General features: G+C 39.5%; 2 protein-coding genes across 2 annotated transcripts; one reads left to right on the top strand and one right to left on the bottom strand.

Annotated features, from left to right (window-relative positions):
* Positions 1–1,889: 1,889 nt before the first annotated feature.
* On the bottom strand, positions 1,890–10,244 carry ivd (isovaleryl-CoA dehydrogenase). Its single transcript, XM_034562732.1, has 12 exons — positions 9,969–10,244; positions 9,072–9,161; positions 8,898–8,949; positions 8,616–8,785; positions 8,426–8,519; positions 6,227–6,357; positions 5,980–6,076; positions 5,708–5,801; positions 4,333–4,414; positions 4,096–4,200; positions 3,360–3,432; positions 1,890–2,809 (listed from the first exon to the last, which is right to left on the bottom strand). The coding sequence occupies exons 1-12, from the start codon at positions 10,092–10,094 to the stop codon at positions 2,676–2,678; spliced, it is 1,248 nt and encodes a 415-aa protein (XP_034418623.1). The 5' UTR covers positions 10,095–10,244; the 3' UTR covers positions 1,890–2,675.
* A 2,003-nt stretch (positions 10,245–12,247) lies between these two features.
* On the top strand, positions 12,248–21,605 carry itpka (inositol-trisphosphate 3-kinase A). The gene is made up of 7 exons (XM_034562731.1): positions 12,248–13,096; positions 17,515–17,611; positions 17,911–18,130; positions 19,188–19,392; positions 19,665–19,766; positions 20,243–20,314; positions 20,611–21,605. Exons 1-7 carry the CDS (start codon positions 12,686–12,688, stop codon positions 20,881–20,883), a joined length of 1,380 nt encoding a protein of 459 aa, XP_034418622.1. The 5' UTR covers positions 12,248–12,685; the 3' UTR covers positions 20,884–21,605.
* Positions 21,606–22,499: the final 894 nt, after the last annotated feature.

Genomic DNA, 22,499 nt, shown 5'->3' on the forward strand with positions numbered 1-22,499 from the left:
TATTTGGATTTCACAGCTTATTTCAATAAACTAATATCACAAATATAAATAGCAGATATGCATTTATTGCAACATGAGTAGATGGATACAGAACCCACGTTAATCTCAGACAGGTGTTTATATTATTACACGTGTGCATACAATAACATTTAGTCTGCAAACTACTGCAAGTAGTACCCTCCTGCTGGCTTCTTATACAATGAATATGATCCTGGTGCCTGATAATTCACATTTTTTAAAGTTTAATTATGTATTGATGTTAATGAATCCTTTGATATTACCTTATAGGACAGGTATGAGCTATTAATATAGGAACACGTTTGGGGTTGCCAGGTTGTGGGAAATGTGTTTGTCCTGTGTTTACTCTTTTTATTTGATAGTAGATGTTTCTAATTCATTCATACATGCATATGGGGTTCTCACTTTATAACAAGACATCAGATTTGCATTTACAAATGGAAAAATTTTCAAAAGAATTGTCAATAAATGGATACTAAGTAGTCTAAGTAGACAATATAGAATAGCTTATAACTGATGAGATGTAATATCTATTAATAAAGCTTATATATATATATATATATATATATATATATATATAAATATATATATATATATATATATAAATATATATATATATATATATATATATAAATAACGTGTATCATCCATTATCAATGACTCACTGCTTAGTGTAAAGGGACATGCCACTAAGGCCTTCAGTTTGCACCTCTCCCCTGAAGGGAGGAGTTCTCCTGCCCCATAAAGAGACATATAGAGCTCAAAAAGACAAAGACGCGCCCACTTCTCTGACAGAAGTCAGATCCTCCACAAAGAGCTGGACCTACAACCAGGAAGAAAAAACAGAAATTCACCAATTACTCATCTGTAAAGCATTCAATGATTGATTTATCTATTATAATGTATAGCTTTGACATATTTACTCACATTACTCTAAAGTTGGACGAAAGCTGATATAGTTGTATATTTTAGAAATGAACAATACAAAAATATCAGCAAAGCTACAAACAACAATGGTGTATTTACTGGATAAATAGCGGTATGCCATTCTAATCTATGAACTGACTGCCACAGATGTAACTTCATCTCTGAGTTAAACCATCATCCTTCATCTTGCTATTGAGCCTTTGAAAGGAGAATGGGCCACCTGCAATTCCAGTACAGGAAACCAGTGCAAATAGGTTGATTGATAGTCTTTAAGACATCGAAGGTCTTCAGACGTGTAAACGGATGTGTTTGGTATTTTGCTTGAGGTCGATGTAAAAAGAAGAGACAATTAAGAAATGTGTTTGAAAATCATTTATTACATTATAGATTATTGTTTAGAGCTTTGCTGCCTTTACTTGAACTTCCTCAGAACGATGAGATTGCATTTTTGATCATTTGTCTTGCATCAACTCTGCACTACCTTGCTGATTGCTCATGTTCATGATAGACATTTATAAACATAACATAATTCAAACCATAACATTAGAAACATTTAATTTAAATGAAATATTGTACTTTTATAATAAAACATCAATTAAAATGTGTTTTTAAACAGTCTTTTATGTTAAGGATTATTGAAGCAGATTTATTCTTACAAAATATCATTTTAATCTAGTTTTTTTTTTACCAGCAACATCTCAGTCCAGTTCAGTGTGTCAGAGATAATGTCTGGTTTCGTGTGAAGGGAACATCCACCCCGAGACATGTATTATTAAAAATCAGAGGGATAGTTCAATCATTGTCTGAATGACCTTCTTCCCATTGGCTTTTCTAGAAACAAGGAGCTCTGTGTTCAGACTACACAGAAACATGCGTGTTTACTTTACAATGTTTAACTCGGTTTTTGTAAATGCGATCCTTCAGGAAACTCACACAAACTCAAGTCCAGAAATGAAACATTTATTCTCTTCATGCCAGATAAAACTACATGTTTTCATATATTTCCACACTATCTACATTTAGAGTCCTTTGGAGAAGAGAAGACAAACAAATCATTAGGCGTGTTTCTCCAGTTGCACTGCACAGGCACAGAAGACGTGCAACAGAATACTCAGATATCAGATGTTTCCCACTTATTAATCAGAAACAGTTATCAGTTTGCAGTGAAATCATGAAAGGGAAGTAATGAAGCTCATAACTTTTCCTTTTCTATTTTAAAGGATGGTTAGAGAAACTCATTCATGGATGTGTAATAATTGTACAGTATTCCTTATTAATTAATTATTATAACCCTTGAAACGCCAACTTTGTTTTGCAATTTCCAGAGGCCTAAATCAACTTTAACACAATGAACAGACAACCTATTCATAAGGTTAAATTCTTAATAATATTGCTTTATTGTCATTTCGTTGGTTATAAAGTCAATGCAACTGACATAAAAATTAACCCAATATGAATAACAAAACGACACAACATACTCAAACATTCAATTTGTTGCTCGCTTGTCACATTACGGTCATCTGTGTGATTTCATGTACAATATATATCATTATATCTCTGCATATGAATTCAAATCCTGTGTGACAATGATTCTGAAACATGTGACAATCCAACAACATCCCAACAGCAGCAACACATCACTCCATATAAGGCGCTGGGTGTGAGTAACTGTTCATCCACGGCAAACCGCTCATACGGTCTCTTTAGCAATCACCGTTTCTCAGTTCTGGTTATTTGTACATGTCATTGAAGGCGCGTCCAATAATGAGCCGGCGGACTTCACTTGTGCCGGCGCCGATTTCATACAGCTTTGCGTCCCGCAAGAATCGCCCCATGGGGTAGTCGTTGATGTAGCCGTTCCCACCTGTTCACAAGTGGCACATCATTTTAAGTTAGAGTCAGTACAAGAGCGGGTTGCTGCAGACATTAAAACGCACACTAAATGAGTCCCATGGGCTTGTAACATCTTTGTCAGTTGCTACACATAAAACATACAACTCGACCAATGTGTCGTTTATACCTGAAGTATAATTAACGAATCATCAAAAGTCTACTGAATGTAGAACAAACAAATACAACAGAAACCTCTACTCTCTGACCACTGCAGCTATTCACTCGTCAGCATGCCATTCGTTAACCAAATATGCTGCACCTGTCCAGCTCCTCCATGATGTGAACATAAAACCAGCTTCACACCAACAAGGCTCCATCCAGAATCAGAGTGAACCATTGAGGAGGTCAATAAACATAAAGTCTTCCTCACAATCTAATCTCCATGTTGCATCAGCAGCATGTTTTTGTCCATAAAATAGATTCTCCTGACTGAAATGAATACATTCCCTTTGGAAAGTACTATATAGACTTTAATTTACCGTGAAGGTTTCATTTGAGCCACTCAGTCTCTTGGCACTTACCCAAACACTGAATGCCATCCAAAGCAACCTGGGTGGCGTTCTCCGCACAAAAGAGGATCACTCCAGCGCAGTCCTGCAACGACAACGCAGGTCAACACGGACACCGTGTGCAGTGGTGGTGGGAAACGTAGTTTAACGGTACAACTTAGGAACTAGTACATAAGATGCCGACAGTCTCATGCAAAGAGCCCTTTCATTCGTCATCGGCTTCCATCACACCAAGTCTGAGGCATTTTATGCAACTTAGCAAATTTCCCCGCTGTGGGACTAATAAAGGATCATCTTATAATCAATGAAACAATATGTTATCACTATATGAAAAGTCAAACACTTACATAACCACCATGTGACACTATGACATAACATTGTTCTTGGTCACCAAAACTCTTCCGAGATTACAGTCTCAGTTTTTTGAAAAGTGAGCTCAACACATTGCAATCAATGTGTCAATATGTTACCATTAAATCCGTTAAACACGGCATGTCAAGATATTGGGTATAGTCAACCGTCTTTATGACGTTCACAGAGATCTATTTGGATAACTTAAGAATAAATGTTTCTGGAAATCAATGATGCAATTATAATTAATTATAAATAAAATTAAGAAAACACTTTTACAGAAGTTGTAAAAAACAAACATTTATCAATATAGGCCATAGATATTCCTTTTAATTGAAGTATCATCGTTTTAAAATAATCTTTTGTGCCACAGGAGTAGATAATTAAATCCTCTTACCATTGCACTGTAGTGTCCTTTGTCACAAGCGCGGGCGACATTGTACATATACTGCCGACAGGAGCTCAGCCTGGTGTACATGTCAGCCATCTTGCCTTGCATGAGCTGCACACAGATTCACACAAAGCTTTATGTTTATTTCCCTCAAGTAAACATTTAAAAGTCTATAGCTGCAAACTAATGGTGTTGAATTTAACAAAGGATATTTACAGTGACTTTTCAAACTCTACGTCAAACCTGAAAGTGTCCGATCTTCTGTCCGAAAGCTTCTCTGATGTGCAGGTAGGGAACCGCGTTGTCCAAAACTGCCTGCATGATGCTGAAAAGTGATGATATTATTTAAGACTGCTGAACAACTAAAAAAAGTCTCATATTGTATAATCAAGCAATCTCACGACAGGCCGTTTGGTATGTTGTGATTATATCAGCGAGTTACTGCTTTTATAAAACGGTCATCATGTATGTAAAAATTGAACATTCACAATTTTGTAATCAATAAATAACATTCAGAATGAAATTGAGCTGTCTGCCTGCACATAGCAGGGTGGTTGCTATGCAACGTACACTAGCAGCTAGCATATCTGGCTGTGTATTTACATTATTTGCATGTTGCCTTTTATTGTGCAACTACTGAGAAGCTGCCCGGTGTCAGTAAGATGGCTTTTATAATTGCTTGCAATAAGTTTGCCTTTTTTTTGGTCAGATGAAAGCGTGTTGGTTGGCGTGGAGAGGAGGTTTCAGAATTTTTGTTGCCAATAACTGTGGACAGAGTTTTCACATCTTTCTGGTGTCAAGACCCCTCCTTGTTACGTAGCACTGCATGTTGTTTAACAGGTGGACTTTCTTTAAGTTGTTTATTAAATGGAGCTGGGCATGCTCAATCCACGCCTTGAGAGAAGTTAACCTTAAATGTTAACATTTTGTAGTCGTTTTAGCAGCCAACTTTGTATCTGTAACCCGTTACATGTTGTGAGCTAATCAGATGACAAGTAGCTCAATATTGTGCTCAATCATAATCTTAAACAAGACGTGTGGACTGACCTCATAAGCACCAAGACAAGATAAATAGTGTACTTTTTAAAGAAATTACTTTAATATCCACAACCAAGTGCTCCAAATGTTTTACTGTAAGTTTATCAAAGGTGTTTTATCATTTGCTGGTTTGGTAAAACTACTGAGACAAAAAAAAGAATAAGAAACAGTTACAATGGCCGGCAAACTGCTGAGGATGATTCTACATAGTATGGATCCAACTGCAGAGAGAACGATGAAGACAGCAAACAATATTGTGGGTGACGAGAGGTACCCTCTTGCCTGATTTAAATTGTTAGCATCTGGGAGATGTATTGACCCCCTCTATTCACTAAAAAAAGTTTTCATTTGTCCCACAACCCATTTTTAAACTGGTAAAACACTTGCAGCTTAAGCTTTGTTTATACTGGCGCTTGGGTCCATAGCGCGAGCTATAGTTGCTCAATGTATAACAAAAACAGTGGAGAACACAAAGATGACCCAGTCTATTATATTTCATGTTTTATTTTTGCTGTATGTAATAATAATCATTCCCCATTTTTCCAACAGTACAATTCAAGCTTATCTGATATGAACTTACCCTACAGGTCCTGCTGAAAGCACCAGCCTCTCCAGATCTAAGCCGCTCATCATCACATAAACACCTTTGTTCAACGGACCAAGAATGTTCTCCTCTACAACAAACAAGCAAAACAAATTCTAAACAAAAAAGTATCCATGATAATACAATATAATTATAAATGAATACAGTTGAAGGATGAGCGCAAAGAAATTAGCCCCTAAAAAATAAGAATCTATTTATTATCCCATTTTACACAAGGGAACATCTGGCAGCCCCTGCACTGTACACACCTGGGACTTTGCAGTCTTCAAAGATCAGCTCGCAGGTGTTTGAGCCCCTCATACCAAGTTTATCAAGCTTCTGTGCTGTAGAGAATCCAGGCATTCCCTACAAAATACAGATGTAAACAAGCTTATTTTCATTACTGGGATTCATGTCTGTTTGCATAGTTTTTGGTCCAGAATAGACCCACCACGACCACTTAACCACAAGTAAATCCAAAGAAAGAAGAATACGTCTTCACTTGACTAAATTTACCTTTTCAATTATGAAAGCAGTGATGCCTTTTTGATGGGCCTTTGGATCCGTCTTTGCATAAACAATAAGGACATCGGCATCCGGCCCATTTGTGATCCAGAACTTGTTGCCATTCAGAACATAGTAGTCGCCTAAAAAAACAATGTTTTAATTAAAGTTGAACTGCAGAATTAAGATAGAGATATATATGCTTTATCAGCTCACAACCCAAACTCATCTATGGCCCCATTACCGCAGTGTGTTTGCTTTTAGTGTGGCTATGTTTTGTGTGAGAGCGAGTTCTCAGTCTATTGAGGATCTTTGTTGTCAATTTAGGTTCCTCTCTCTGATTGGCTGGATTTGTTACGGCCTGGGGTGCTCTGCTGCTCCATCCATCACCTCCTGCATGTTAAAAATGCTTGGGTCTGGTGACCGCATCATTCTGTCCTCAGCCTCCAAAGCCATATTCTCTGTAACCTTTGATCATTTATGTGCTCAGTCGGCTTAATGAATGTGTATCTTATAAGCTTATAAAAAGCACTGAAGCTGTAGGGGTGAACTGCCATTTTCTTTTAAGCGCTTTACTCCTGTATCTGCTGTATCCGAGGGAGCCTGTCTTTGTGTTTGTTTGTTTGTTTAGCCAGACCTTTTGGGGAGATACATTATTTAGTCCGTTTTGGACTTGGTTCAACCTTAGATATATTGTTTGTTTAACTTATTTCAGTAATAAATATTTTTTCCTAAACTGTAATTTTGTATTGAGACTTGGTTTGTAAGTGAACTGCATTTCCAACTTGTATATTGTGCTTGTACCCACCATATTGGATGGGGGCTTAAAAAAAGACTTGTAAAATGCTTAAATCCATCTCTAGAGATCTTAGTTTCACTGTATACAGACAACACTTGATGATGTTATGTTTATTAGCCAAATAAATAAAGGCTCCAAAGAATGGACTACAAGCAGATCTGTATGAAATGATACAGTACATATATGACATCAAGTAATAGTGAACATAACTATGCAAGAGATGAAAGGTATTTTCTCTGTCTCTGAATCCTCTACCGGCTACAAACTGAACAGCCTAAATAGTTCTCTTACCAGTTTACAAAGCTTGTCAGAAGTGAAGTGACGCGTCTTTAATTACATACATAAGACAACCCAAGACACACTGTCAGAGAATAAGTCTTTGACCTCACAGGAATAAATAGTTGGAATGGACTATTCAATGTGAAAAGGGCTACATGCCAACAGTGGGTTTGTCAAACCCAGAGTCAGTATAATCCATGGATGTATACAAAGAACTGGATACAGCGCTGAAGGCGAGGTGCCATCTATTCCTAGGGAAGAATAATACAAAATAAAAGAAAAAAAAGGTTTGACTTCCGAGTATAACATTCAGTTAACTGCGTTATGGGGTTTATAGATCAAGCGCACTAGCGTTTCCTTTAACCCCGTCTGCCTGCCCTCAGTCCAGCCTCGTTCCGGACTCATTAACATTGACTGAGGGAGGGAAATGACTCTGGATTTGGCTAGTAGTGCATGTTTACAATTTATAGGACCTAATCATTTAAATGAGGGCTATTCAATAATAGTTTAACTGATTGAACTAAAAACAAATTAAGTTGGTGCAGAAATGTCTTTTTAGACCAAGTTGCATCACATGAGGGAGGTTGTAATTCCACTGTTTGGCTACTGTGTACAATTAGCTTCAAAGCCCGGCACTCTACCCAGGTCTCGGTATAATCTCCAAGAAATATCCAATTCATAATTTTGAGCAGCAGAGCAATTACAGCATATCTGTGGGGGGCGACTAGCAGGTCTGTCTTTCAATCAGGGGGTTGGTGGTTCAATCCCCGCCCTAGTCGATGTCTCCTTGAGCAAGACACTTAACCCTGCATTGTTCCCTGTAGCTGTGTCTACAGTGTATGAATGTAACATGATTGTAAGTCGCTTTGGATAAAAGCGTCAGCTAAATGACATGTAATGTAATACCTCGCTATATAGTGGATGGTGATACATTTAAGATGGCAGGCCTAAAATATATGAACTAAGAGATAAGAGAGGTGTTGCAGAAGCAGGAGGACAGAAACAAGTGCATATAAACAGAAAAAAGCAAGACAAACTATAAGTAAATCAACTAAAAATATGAATATAAATAAAAGACAATTCAAGAGAAATATAGAATAACTTAAGTAACACTATTTCAGAGTGCGTCCTACCTTGCTTCTTGGCTTTGAGTTTCATGGATACGACATCAGAGCCGGCATTGTTCTCGCTCATGGCCAGGGCTCCGACGTGCTCTCCTGTCATTAGCTGGCAACGGAGGAGACCGTGATGAGAATAAATAATTGAATCCATCTTAGTTTGATGTGTTTTATGATGTGAAACATTAACTGTATTGGTCCTGACCTTTGGCAGGTACTTCTCCTTCTGCTTCTCGTTGCCGTGGCGTACCATCTGGTTGACACAGAGGTTAGAGTGGGCGCCGTAACTCAGAGCAATGGCTGCCGACACTCGTGACATTTCCTCCATTACAATGACATGATCGAGGTAGCCCAATCCTGTCCCCCCATACTCCTCTAAATAGAGATGTGTGCATGTCATTTTAAAACACTGCAGTTTCCTTTTGGGTATTTGTGAGGCAACTACTTCTAAACATGATGGCAGTGTTTTTTCCTCCAACTATCTTACCTGGAGCAGTCATCCCAAGGAATCCCATCTCACCCATGTCTTTCCAGAAATCCTGTTGGAGAGACGACACAAAAAGCAGGTGTGTCGGTCATATACATGAAAAATACTTCCACTTTCTTAACTATTCAACTCAATCAGGAAACTACAGATGTGGTATAGGACGCAACAACTCACCCGCATTCCTGGAAATTCATTTGTCTTGTCAATCTCATCAGCACAAGGCGCAAGCTTTTCTGCACAGAATTTACGAACCGTCTGACGTAGCTGTGCAAAACACACAACAAGAACAATAGACTTTGAAATAACTCATTCATATACGTAATACTACATTATAAGCACTGATAAATAAAGACCTGCAGACCTGAGTCTGTAGTCCCCTGAAGGAGGAACTAAGATATTAACTACAGCTTTAGCGACTGTGCAAAGATATTTCACACTTCTATTTAAAACTATTAAATACCTGTAAATTAAAAATATTCAGGATTGGAGGACAGCCACGTTCACCCACTCAAATGCTGTACATGGACCCGGCCCCCGGCCATCGTCCAGGATCTTTCTGGTGCAAAGTATTGCTGATCTCCTGTCACATTACGTTGAGTTGATAAACCTCGACTGGGAAACATGTTTCAATGAGCCTTTCACCCCCCACTAACTTTACATTAAGGAGACTTAAGGTGGGAGCGTCATAGCTAGCAGGGCTAACTGTGGTCAATCTCACTGGTAAGGCTTAAAAAGCTGCTTTCTCGCGGGTTTTAAGTGCCACTTGCTTTAGCTAGTTATTAAAGAAGAGAAAACTACATGATTATACACCAACGTGACGTCACGGTCTAGCTCTAATCACCCGTTTGCTAGGTGGTTAGCTTAGCAAAGTGGGCTAAATCCAAGGTCTCCGTATCTGCGACTGTTGGCCAACGTTACGTCACGTCATGTGCACAGCCTGCCTAAATAACCTTGTGTTCGTCAAACCTATGAAACCATAACGTACTTAAATCACACTTTAATTGTTTTGTTTTTAACCAGCAGCCGTTTGTCTGTGCAGAGAAACGCACTTTGTGCTGCTCGTTCTCTGACCTGTATCTGGTCGTCCGTGAGCCCGTTCACCACGTCGTCCACCGGGATGGACGCTCCGGCGCATCCTCTCCTCGACACCGCTGACAACCTGCAGCCGAGGCGGAGCGTGTTTCTGACGGCAAACATAGTGAACGGCGATAAACAAACCCAAAGGTGCCGCTCAGAGAACCGGGGTAGCTGGTTGTTTGCAGAGACAAAGTAAGAGGTGTCACTCTGTGTATGTATCACAAACGACACTTTTTCTTTCTGCTTGTTTGCGCTCGCAACCCAGTTTATTGACGCATTACCGCCACCTACTGGACTGGGGCGTAAATACTGTTTTGTATTATTACCTAAATAAAGCAAATAAGCAATTTGGTTAAGCTGCTTAGCGTTTGCTGCTCATAACAATTAGAAAATAAAACAACCCATTCATATTGACTATGCCAGCCTATAAAAGCAGATATGCATTGCAATTAAGGTAACATAATAAGTAATGTCAATTGATAACAAATGTCGCTTTGTGCAAATGAGGTAACCTTCTATTTGTGCCATTAGGCAACATTTTCACAGTAACAATACTTTTACCAATAGGCAATGCTGCCCTGGAGGCCTCAACATCATATAAGGTCCCCAATACTTATTTTGTTAACAGGTTTGTGCTCATTTTATTATTTTATTAATTGTTTTAAGGTATTGGTTGTTCTGTTTTTTTAAATTATTATTAAACTTTTATTTAACCAGGTGAGTCCCATTGAGATTAAAAATCTATTTTTCGAGTTTTGCACCTAAATGAATTTGATCAAATTGACACACATTAGTCAGAAAATAATATTGAAAACCAAATTGCCAAACGGAGCAGGTTCGTAATGGCTTGATGTGTCTAGGCATACACAGGAAGTAACATAACTAGTTATTTAAAAAATACGTTGCACAAATTGAAACTAAATTAAAAGAGAAGGCAGCTGGAACACTTAATTAGCAAGGAGTCAAATGTATTGATAAATTAACCGAAATAAACAAAATAAAATGGTAGCAGGGACACCAGGGTCTCTTAGGCCAAAATAAACAAAAGAAAACACAAACTAGAAAATACTGAGCTCCCTAACTGACCACCAAACAGGAGGAAACAGAAATTACAAAGTAAATGGCAAGAGAACCCCGACGCGGCTTCCCCAAAGTTACCAAACTCCTCCCCACCAACTAGCCAGCCATGACAGAGGATAATACCTGCAAGGAACAATTGAAACAGAGTTGCAGCAGCAACGCTCGGGGCAGCTGCCAATACACAGCCGAAGCCTGATGACCATGACTGCATGTAATAAATAGTTAACTGATAAAAGCACTATTTAGGAGTGTTTACCAAAGCCCCAATTGCCTACACACAAGTTAACAAACCCATGTTTTCTCAGGAGGTATACACAAACTAAACTGAAACAAATTACCACAAAGTTCAGACTTTATACCAGCATGGTTCATTTGATCCCAGATCAGCCAACAAAGTGTCACGACCCAGCTCAAGGCTGGACAAAGGAGGGGAGACCACATAGTTCACTGAACTCAAATGTAATAAAAAGCTAAATGTAACAAAACCAAACAGGGCAGAAACCAGGAGAGAGAGAGCAATTTACCGACCGCCACCTGCTGATATAATCTTGCAGAGCAGGTGAGCTGAATCTCCCCGATGACCCGACTCCAGCAGGCTCCTGGAGGGTCAGCGCAGTAACTATTTCATTTACTATTAAATAATATATTTTTATGCTCCATGAATCAAAGAAACCACACACATCCACCACATGCATACCACTAAGATATTCTTTAAGAACAATACAAATGGAATAGACAAAACAATACAGTATGGGTGCGGCAATTATTTCTAAGTTGCCCAAAATGTAACAAAGGAGAAAAAAGAAAACAACAACAGTTTATCAAAGACACGACTACAGCAGAGTTGTAAACGTTAAATGTGGAGTTGTTGTCAAAACCCGCCTTCTTGTGGTTATTTAGGGCTACAGCACTTATGACTGAGTTATAATCAATTAAGTTAAAAGTAACTCACATCAACACCCAAACTCTCAAAGCTAACCCGATTTCAATAATGACATGCTTTTTAAATATCCAAATATGCTATTTTATTTTCAAATAAGTTTATTAAAAAATAACATAGCCCCGCCACACACACACACACACACACATTAAATGACACCATTAATGTTTTAGTGGACTACAGTCTGAAGGGTTTGAACATTGGTTTATGTGGGCGTGCATATCTTTCGGTAGAAACATGCGGATGCATCTATAGAACCAAATTGTTATCTTGTAAAGCTGCATTTTGATTTAAATCTATAGTTTAATATCAGGTATAGTGTCGTAGATCAGACAAAAGCAAGTCTGTAACCACACAACTGAACCTGTCAGCAGGTTTAATGTTTCAGTCAGGAAGCGAGAAGCGCAACGCGGAAGATAATGCGCTCTGTTCACGTGTGTGGGTGTGCCGGCGCGCACAGATACGCCGCGTAGGAGCGCGCGCCACACCAGAGAGGGGTCTCCCTTTGCAACAGGACGGCTTTTTAATGTGTGAAAAATTCGGACAACAAACAACAAGGAAGTCCCGCAGAGGAATTTCATACCTAAAGTCAAAGTAAACTTTCTGAAAGGGAAATGACCAGATTTGAAGATTAAAGTGAATCACCTCTGCGCCTCTCCTCGTGCGTCCTTGCGACGGATTGAAGTCTCCAATGCCCAAAGGGTACCGGAGAAAGAGCTCCAAGGACTTCGGGGCTTCTGGAACTGTAATAAATGAGGGATCGCGTGTAGAGCGACGAGCGTCCGGTAAGACTTCTCAGACTGACGATGATCTCATTCAGAAAGCTGCTCCAAGCGTCCCGCCAGCCGCACTCGGAGCGCCGACTGTGATGGATGCGCCCCTGGTCCCGCAGGTCACCATCACCCCGGAGGGTGGCGGCTCCTCCCGGGAGATGCAGCACGAGGACTGGGATGATGCTGCGGACGGTACCCTGCGCAGGAAACTGTCCAACTCGTCCATCTCCTCCACGGGGTCCTCTCCTGTGGAGTCCGAGGATGATTTACTCAGCGACAACGAGAGCAAAGGCATCGTTACTTTAGAGCCTCTGGTGGACACCGGAGAGGTGAGTAGACTGCTTGGAGACACCGATCAGGACTATAAGAGGGCCATTGAAGGGCCTCCTTGGTTTGAGTTGTCATGCATCACTGGCAGGTTTACCAGCTAATCGTCACTGTAGTTATGTGCCAGTTACAGATATAAAATAACTCAACACAATTGGTTTACTTCTTGTATAAATCACTTTTATGACTTTTACACTATGTTAGATGGAGCATCCTGGGAAAGTGTTTCTTGTCATATGTACAACAATAACAGTAATACTCTCAAATATGTATGAAAAAGAAAATCACACAAGTAAAAATGAAATACAATAGTTTAGGAGTAAAAATAAAGGAATAGAATATAATGTATAACAAATAATATATTTGTGGTTGCCAGGTACAGTACAGTAACTACATATGAATAAACTGTAATGTAAACACGTTGTTTAGTAAATAAATGTACATGTGAAATGGGAATCCGTTCCCTGATGACGCAGGACTGGATGTTTACAGCAACAAATTCATTTCAAATTGCCATCTTTGACCTCGGTGTGAGTATCTTCTTTCATCTGCATCCCCTGTAATTTAAGTTACAGAACCGAGTTGACGTTTTGAAAACAAGAAACAGTGAAATACAGCAGCAAAAAAACAGCAATCAGCAAACTACTTCCTCAAAGAGGACCACTGGGATCTCTGACTGCACACAGGGGCCAATTACACAGTATTTGTTCAGAATGAGTCATCTTGTCGTATAAGTGAGTTCTGCAGCAAAAAAACATTTTCTGTGGGAAATTAGTCACCTCTACATTTAGTTCTTTTTACGCTTGTCGTGCACTTGCATGCGGTTTTGAGATCTGGGAAATGTTAGTTGTCACATGTATTGGTCAGAGTCCCACTGCTTTCCTCTTGTTGCTAAAGATCATGTCAAAAGAAAGATTAAAAATGCCTGAGATCCCTGTCAGAGAGCGCAGAATAATATTTTAGAAAAAATGTATTGTCCCCATTGAAATCCCATTATCCCTCCTTATGTTTAATGTCTTATCAGAGCCTATTACATCACCTTTATGAGCCCGGGCGCTGTATGAATGTAAACCAACATAGAGAAGCTGCGGAAAGCTTGATAACCTTTGCTGTCATATCACATTGTTTACCTCAAATCATTTTAAAGGCCATGTGGTACAATATAAATGAGTTTTGATAGAAACACAGCTTCATGTCATTTCGTAGTATTCTTAGTGACATTTATGTCAATAATATTAATATTCTTTTTCACAGGCTATTAAGTAGATAACTCATTGCATATATTATGTCCAACAAAAATGTATAAAAATGCATCTGTTGCATGAAATGTCAGCTGATGTTTTGGAACTGTAACTCTTGACCTTTATCACCGTGCGGCCCTCCTTCAGCACACAGGCCGGTGTTGAAGGATCGCCCTTTGTATCGGTAGGCTTTGAGTGTGGAAACTTGTTTGACATTCTTGGCTGATAAAGCTTTTACCTGCGGCCAACGAGTCACAGTCTTATTGAACATGCTTGCGTGTGCATACAAATAGAGCCGTTTTATGTATTTCAGAAGCACTCATTTTCATAGATTAGTGATTCAGATTTGAACAGAACAAGACTTATTTTTGCAGCTTTTACTTGTCATCTCAACAACATAATCTGCTTTTTGTCACCACTGTCACCATGTTAGACTCTCATTGTGTGCATGTGTGTGTGTGTGTGTGTGTGTGTGTGTGTGTTTATTTTATGATGGCACTGCTTCTCTTTGCTTTCTCCATAAAAGGTCTGTAGCTGTCACTTTAATTTAAACAGACTGAATACACATTGCCTGTTCTGCCTCCATGTTTGTGTGCATGAGAGAGAGAGAGAGAGGGAGAGAGAGAGAGAGAGAGAGAGAGAGAAGGAGAAAGAGAGAGAGAGATATATATACTGGTCCATCAAGTGAGGCTCAGCGTGAAGGCTTTCCCCAAAACAAGTCCATTCTAGCTCTTCATTGTCTCTTTAAGTCATCATAACTTCAAGTAAAAACATGTTGGTTGTATGACCTATGAACATAGCCACTGTTATGGTTCTGCCCCTGCAGCCCACACATCAGCCCACACATCAGCCCATGCACACACACAGACACACACAGTAGCAAATACTAACATGTCATTGGGTAATTTAGTTTTTCTGTGGTCAGTAGCCAGTTTGAGCCTTGGCCTTTGACATTTGAGAACAAACCACTTCAGGAAGTCAAAAAGACGTGTGTATTAGTATTTTTTCTAGTTCACACTTGAATGCATGTTTAATAGAGATTAAAGTGCACAGAAAAGTGATTTTTAATGGATCATGCAGCAGAGAAGAGCAAACAGACAGGAGTCATTTGATCATCCTGCAGTTTACATCCCATTAGCACTTCAACATGGCAATATGGTGTAACATGGAAGGGACGAGTTATAATGGTTGATCCACTCCACAACAATGGCTGGCGGAATGAGTCACATCGTCTCAGCATTTATTCTCCTCACTGCTTGGATATGAATTGTTGGAAACCGGTGAAATCTCTCCTTCATTTATCTGATGGCTATGGTTACAAATAATAAATAAATAAGAAAAAACAGAAGTTTATATCATAAGCGATCACATTTTAAGGATTAAACCAGTTTCTCTCACCCATTTTGGCTTGTGATGCCTCATAAAATACAGTGTGTCGCTGAGGCCCTTTAGGGGATGAGTTGTGAGCAGTTCAAGGACCAAAGAGGTACAATTTTCCAATAATCTAAGGGTCTGAATACTTTTGATGCACTATTCTTTAAATAGTAAGCAAACTTGTTATTTCAAGTTCTAACTTGTGTTATCGGTAGAAACTCTTGTGGTTTCTGTCATCAAGGCTGGCTGGGACAGCTTAATGTGAATAACATGAAGTTTCAAAGTCAGACTGTGTATAACATATAAATATTAGCCATAGAGCTGCAGGGTTGTTATGGTTATATAAAAACTCAGTTCAGATCTAAGTTTCCGTTCCCTCTCAGTCTGTGGATAAGACATACCACCACGTGACTGCTCACTTATTATAGTATTCTATTCTCTTTTCTCTTGGTTCAGAGCTTTCTAGAGTTAGGCACAACATAATCTCACCACACATTGTACTGCGTATGATTTCTGTGTGACAAATAAACGTGATTTGAATTGACTTTCAATCAAAATGTAATCAACCAGTAACACGCTGACAAGTAAGTAGCTCACTGTATTAGAGTTAAAGACTCGCAGCAGTAAATACACAAATGCTGGCTTGTGGAACACCTTCACAATGCGATATTATCAGTAAACAAGCAGCATTGCACTAAGTGAAGCATATCATCTGACATTTAACAGAGACTCGGCTGCCGCAGAGCTTTGTGTTTCACTAACACGAGTCCCTGTTTCATTTCCTGTTTCAATCAGAGCACGCACAATAAATAAAATGACCTCGCAGATGCGCTCTGAGAACATGTTCTACTTTTCCTCTCAGAAGTTTTTCATCCTTATAATTATATTTGAGGTTGATTGTAGTTTTGTAGATTCTAGAAATCTAATCGTCTCAGTGTTAAAGAGTGTTATTTGAGATATGGTCCGTTTTCGGGAGGGAATAAAAGAGACAGTTCTCTACAAGTGTGAAGAACTACTGCATCTGTGAAATAGACACAAGCTGTTATTGTGTTTTTCTGCGTGTGTGTGTGTGTGTGTTTGTGTGTGTGTGTGTGTGTGTGTGCGTGCATGCGTGTGTGTGAAGAGTCCTTAAACAAATCTCTCTCTGAAAATCTCATCTCTGCCAAGACAAGATAATCACCTGTCAGTCATCTTTGTTTGTGTTCAGGATTCAGCGCCTACTTTGATGAGCTTCAAACTGTCACACGACACCAACAACATTCTGACTTTGCTCACAAGGGAGTGGGAGTTGAGAGGCCAACCAGTCGCCAAGGCAGTGTCACCCTTGATTATTTGGTGTTAAACTTGCAGATTTATGTTCCCTTAAAATATGGCAATTTGACCAAAGACCAAATGATGCATGTTTTAGTTAGTGTGACATTCTGAATCCTACTTGAATACAACAGCAATATAATAGGAAATGTCTTTGACTGTAAACCAATCTTGGATAGTGAATCGAAGCCCAATCGCCACACTAAGCTGCAGATGCTGAATAGAGATGCTGAGTGCAAATATGAGTTTCCACAGAAATGGCATTTAACTGACCTAGATCGGAGGTTACACACAGTGGAAATTCACAAGCCTGGCATCAGATTAACTGGGTAGAATTGCTTATTTAATCATATTTCTATTCAGACAGAGGGTGGACTAAGGTCAGCACTTTCTCCTATTCTCAAATCTCTTATCTGAACAACAGCACAGATAAGACCCAACAACTTTCCAACGATTCACTCACTTCTGTTTGTTTTCTCGCACGTCTTCTCCAGAGCAAGTCGTGGTGGAAGTTGAAGACAGTCGTCCAATGGCCCTTCAGTGCTACGCAGAGGCGAAAACTGAACTGGGTTCAGCTAGCCGGGCATAAAGGTATGACCTGTTCACATCATTGCTGAGTTGTTGGACTGTTCTGACAGCTCTATAGAATGAGAAAGGGCGAGGGTGAGAGGTCAAGCACCATCACTAAACTGACTGTTATGTATGTTGGTTTCCTTTCCCACTGTCTCCCTGCAACAGACACAAACATTGAATTCAAAAGTCATGTCCAGCATATGTTCACATTACTGGACGCTCAAACAAAATCGGGGCTTTTATCTTTTCATCATTTTCTCATCCCTCCCGTTTGTGAATGTCTGAAATCCAAAGCATCGGTCTTCATCCCATCTCAGGTAACTTCAAAGCAGCGGATGAGGGCACCATCCTGAAGAAGTTCTCGGAAAACGAGAGGCAGTGTTTTGAGAAGCTGAGGGATGGGGATGATGCGCTGCTCCCATTCGTGCCCAGTTACCACGGCACTGTGGAAAAAGATGGAGAGTTCCACCTTCATATGACTGACCTGCTGGTGAACTTTGACCTTCCCAATGTCATGGACTGCAAGATAGGAGTGAGGTAGGGAAGTAAGCTATTCATTTCACAACAATTTACAATAGATATTTAGGCATTCATTTATAACTTACTTTTTTTTAAAATTTCCTTTCATACATGATAATTTCCGTATTTGAAATGAATGTCAATATTGAATGCTTGTGTTTTGTTGACGTGCAGCCTGGTGGCAGTAGTGCCGCCTAAAGCGTTTTTTGCTTCACAAGGGAACACCTGTTGTAACTGCAGGCTATATGCTTGGCTTCCTGCCACAGCGGGCGGGGTGCCTCACTGTATCATCAGCACAAATACACACACACACCCACACACACACACACCCACACACACACACACACACGCACACCCACACACACCCACACACCCACACCCACACACACACACACACACACACACACATATATATACATGTATATATAAGCAGGCATTAACTCTAATGAATGTATGCATGCACAGGTCTCTGAGCGGTTCAAACACACACACAGACGCATTAAACTTACACATCACAACACACACACACACACCCACGCACGCACACACACACTCAGGGTGTCCCCGGAGACTCCCCTTCATCAAAAACACTCACAACCACAACTTTGCAAACCACTAAGTTGCACTAACACACACTCAGACTTTCACACTGCACGCTGGAGTCGACTCTCAGCTTCCCTCTTCAGCACAGAGGAAGTTAAGCTCACAAACTGAAACTGAAATTCACATCTGTTTGTACATAACTGTCTGATATGAATACGACACGTCTGCATGTGCTGTTGTACTATTCAACAGTAGATCTTTATACTTTTAGAGCATGTTTCAATAATGGGATTTATTTTCTGCATCAGTGAACACTATTAGAAAGGAGATGATCTCTCCAGTTTCTAGTGCAGCAAAAGAGTCAAATGTTGTAAGTCAACTGTAACTAAAACATCTCATTAAGTAAGAGTGTGGATACAAGGTGCAACCTGAACATAAACTTCACTATTTAGTTACATGCAGATAACACTTTTGCTAGTCTGAAAATGTGCAGCTGCTGCACCTGAAGGCCTTTTCCCTCCTGCTGTTTCAGGACATACTTGGAGGAGGAGCTTGTTCGTGCAAGGGAGCGACCCAAGCCGAGGGAAGACCTGTACAATAAAATGATGGAGGTGGACAGCGAAGGCCCAACTTCCCAGGAGCATTCCCAACGAGGCGTCACCAAGCCTCGCTACATGCAGTGGAGGGAGACCATGAGCTCCACCAACACACTGGGCTTCAGGATAGAAGGAATCAAGGTAGAGGGAGTGATGTAGACACCATTCATTATATCATTACACTCATTCAGTTAAGCAAGGCACTAAAGAAAGTTACAAAAAAGCACAGAAGCAGAAACTTTTTACAGGCTGCTTTGTGTCTGCTGGATGTGTGAATAACACTTTCACTTTAATCAGGTGATGTTTTGCTTACAGCTTGTTCCTTATTGAATTGTATTAGATCATGGAAGGTTTAAAGAATGCACATAATTTCAGTCAATCATTTATTGTGTGTAATATTTCCTCTCTTTCAGAAATGTGACGGTACGTGTCGGACTGACTTCAAGAAAACCAGGTCGAGGCAGGATGTCATCCAGGTGTTCAGGGACTTTGTCGGAGAGAACGTGAACATCTTAGTACGTGACAGTCACTTAGCTTCTGCACACATATACTGTATGCTGTGTATTCATGCATGTACGGACATAAACAAAAACATACTGTACTCTGCATCTACACGAGGACGTCTCTCAGGCATTACATGAAAGACACCGAATAGAAACAGCTCTCACATCCGTGTTCAGTGTTTGGACAAATATAAATGAGTTTGTATACTCTGAGGCTGTTTTGCATTTGTCATCAGACGGTCCCCAACCCTTTTCCAAAGTAATGCTAAGTGTTTGAACTGTACACAGAAAATATTTAGTGCAAATAATGTTGATTGAATTTTCTATTGGGAGGTTCCCAGATAGCCACTGTGTTCTACAGCCTTTCATTTCACAACTGTAGCTTCTATTGATGGATTAGTAATAAAAATAGATTTTAAATTGAATCATAGGCTTCAAGTAATGTTTGTATGATCCGCCTGTTCTTGTTTTTTTTCCTTGAAATACAGAAGTCTTACCTGAGCAGACTGACGGAGATCCGACAGGCCCTGAAGGCATCACACTTCTTCAGGAAGCACGAGGTGATAACTGATCTAAACATGAGAAAAAACTAAGATAAAGCGCTGTAATAAAGTGTTGCAGCAGGAACTTCATCTGAAACTCTACGTGAGGGATCTGAACACATTCTGAAGCACTGTCTGACTCGTGAACCAATAAACTATTTAAATTCCTTCACTTCCAGCTAAACCGTTTTAGAAAACGCTTTGTTTACTTGTTAACTAGTTGACTCTTGTTTTCAACTTGTAATTATGGATGAAGGATTGAATAGAAGCAGAAGTAGGTAAAGCTAATATGAAACCATTATTGCTCTCCGCAGGTCATTGGCAGCTCTCTCCTCTTCATCCATGACCACACCTGCAAAGCACAGGTCTGGATCATTGACTTTGGCAAGACCACGCCGATGCCAGAGGGCCAGATGTTAAACCATAACGTTCCCTGGCAGGAAGGCAACCGGGAGGATGGCTACCTGTGGGGGCTGGAAAACCTCATCCACACACTGGAGTCTGTAAGCAGAGAAGACACAGGCGAAGAAACCTTTTGCTCAGATGCAAAAGAAAATACCCAAACTACCGAAACAGATGATCAGTGACCTTTGACCTGGAGATGGGTGAAAGGAAGTCAAACTATTTTAATGGTCACCACAGAGAGACCGTTTGGGAAATGTAATAAATGTTGATGTGCTTTGGGGTGCTCGATGATAAATGTAACAAAAATTGCAGAAATGTTAAAAAAAAGCCCAAGAGCAGCTTCATAAAGCTACTGACAGAAAAGACACCATAGACACTGAAGAGAGAAGCAGAGAGTTTGTCACTAGTTACTGAACGACTGAGCAAATGAACTGACACTAATTCAACTTCAGATAAAATTAACAGAAGTGAAAGTGTAAGGACCCTCAAATTCAGGGAGTAAAGGAAATGCTCATGAAATGTAAATTAAAGCAAGGAGAGAGTCCTCAGTCCTCCTTATTACGCTCTCACCTTCAGCTCTGACAACACCTCTGTAGGTGTAATATTAAAAGAGTAATTCAATGCAGTAGGAAGATCAAAGAACTCCCAGTCATATAACTACAACACATAGCATATTGTAAATATAGTACTGCATACTGTATAATCATGAGTGTATTATCTGTGACACTGTTCTGACAAACTCTTTTATTGTAAATCAATTTATATTTCTTTCACTGATTTGGTTCCTGTAATCAAACTTGTTATTTAGCACTTTTTGGGGTCTTTTTCAGAGACGTTGTGAAAAGGAAAAATATATGAAAATGTACTTGGAATTAAAATGGGCAAATACTGTTCTTTTTTTAAATAGTTTTTTCAATAGCAAAACACATTTGTGGTATCTTTATATGTATATTAGCCAGAGCAAAATTCACACAAATGATCAAACTCACACAAATAAGATCAATATATGTTGTTTTATTTGGGGCACAGTTAGGTTAGAGAATGGGGTAAAAGACGGGATACTGCATAGCATGTTTTTCTATTTCTGGTTGAGACATTAACATTAAAATGCCCCAGATCATGAAGGGGGATTGTTTCCTTCTCTGGAAAATAAATTCCACATTAATCAATATTTCTAAATGGCAGAAATCTCTCACAAAATAGAAGTCTTTGGAAAATAATAATATGAGCCCTTTTGGTCGGACTGTTGAGCAACCAAAATAACACAGACTAATATCAGCAGGCCTGAGTATAAACACATACAGAAAGACTATAGAACAATTATATAAGTGTAACAATTCATTCAACATACTAAAAAACTATCAACATGTTTAGACTCAAAATAAAGACATGTATACGATACAATACCAAAATGATTAAATAAGAATAAAACAATAATACTGAATGAGCTTTTAACAATTGAATCGTTGATTAATTGTATAAACTGAGATACCTGCAGCATCACATTCGGTAGCTCTAAGGCTCAATACCTCCCCCTGCTGAGTAAACATCGGTACTACTAGCAAGACACCAGTAGATGCAGTGCAGTGGTATTTAATGGCAGTGGTCAACTACAACTACAGATCCTTCATTAACATACATGAATAATAATACATGAAAAAACAGCTACAAATGCAATGGGTTAGTCCAGTGTACTGAAGAGAATACAAAAATAGCAAATATTTTCACAGCTGCATGGTCATCAAATTCTACACGCTTATACTTTCATCTGACCTCCTTCAGTCCAAGTAAATATTGA

Source organism: Cyclopterus lumpus, chromosome 22 (genome assembly GCF_009769545.1).
Source record: "Cyclopterus lumpus isolate fCycLum1 chromosome 22, fCycLum1.pri, whole genome shotgun sequence".
NCBI classification, from domain to species: Eukaryota; Metazoa; Chordata; class Actinopteri; order Perciformes; family Cyclopteridae; genus Cyclopterus; species Cyclopterus lumpus.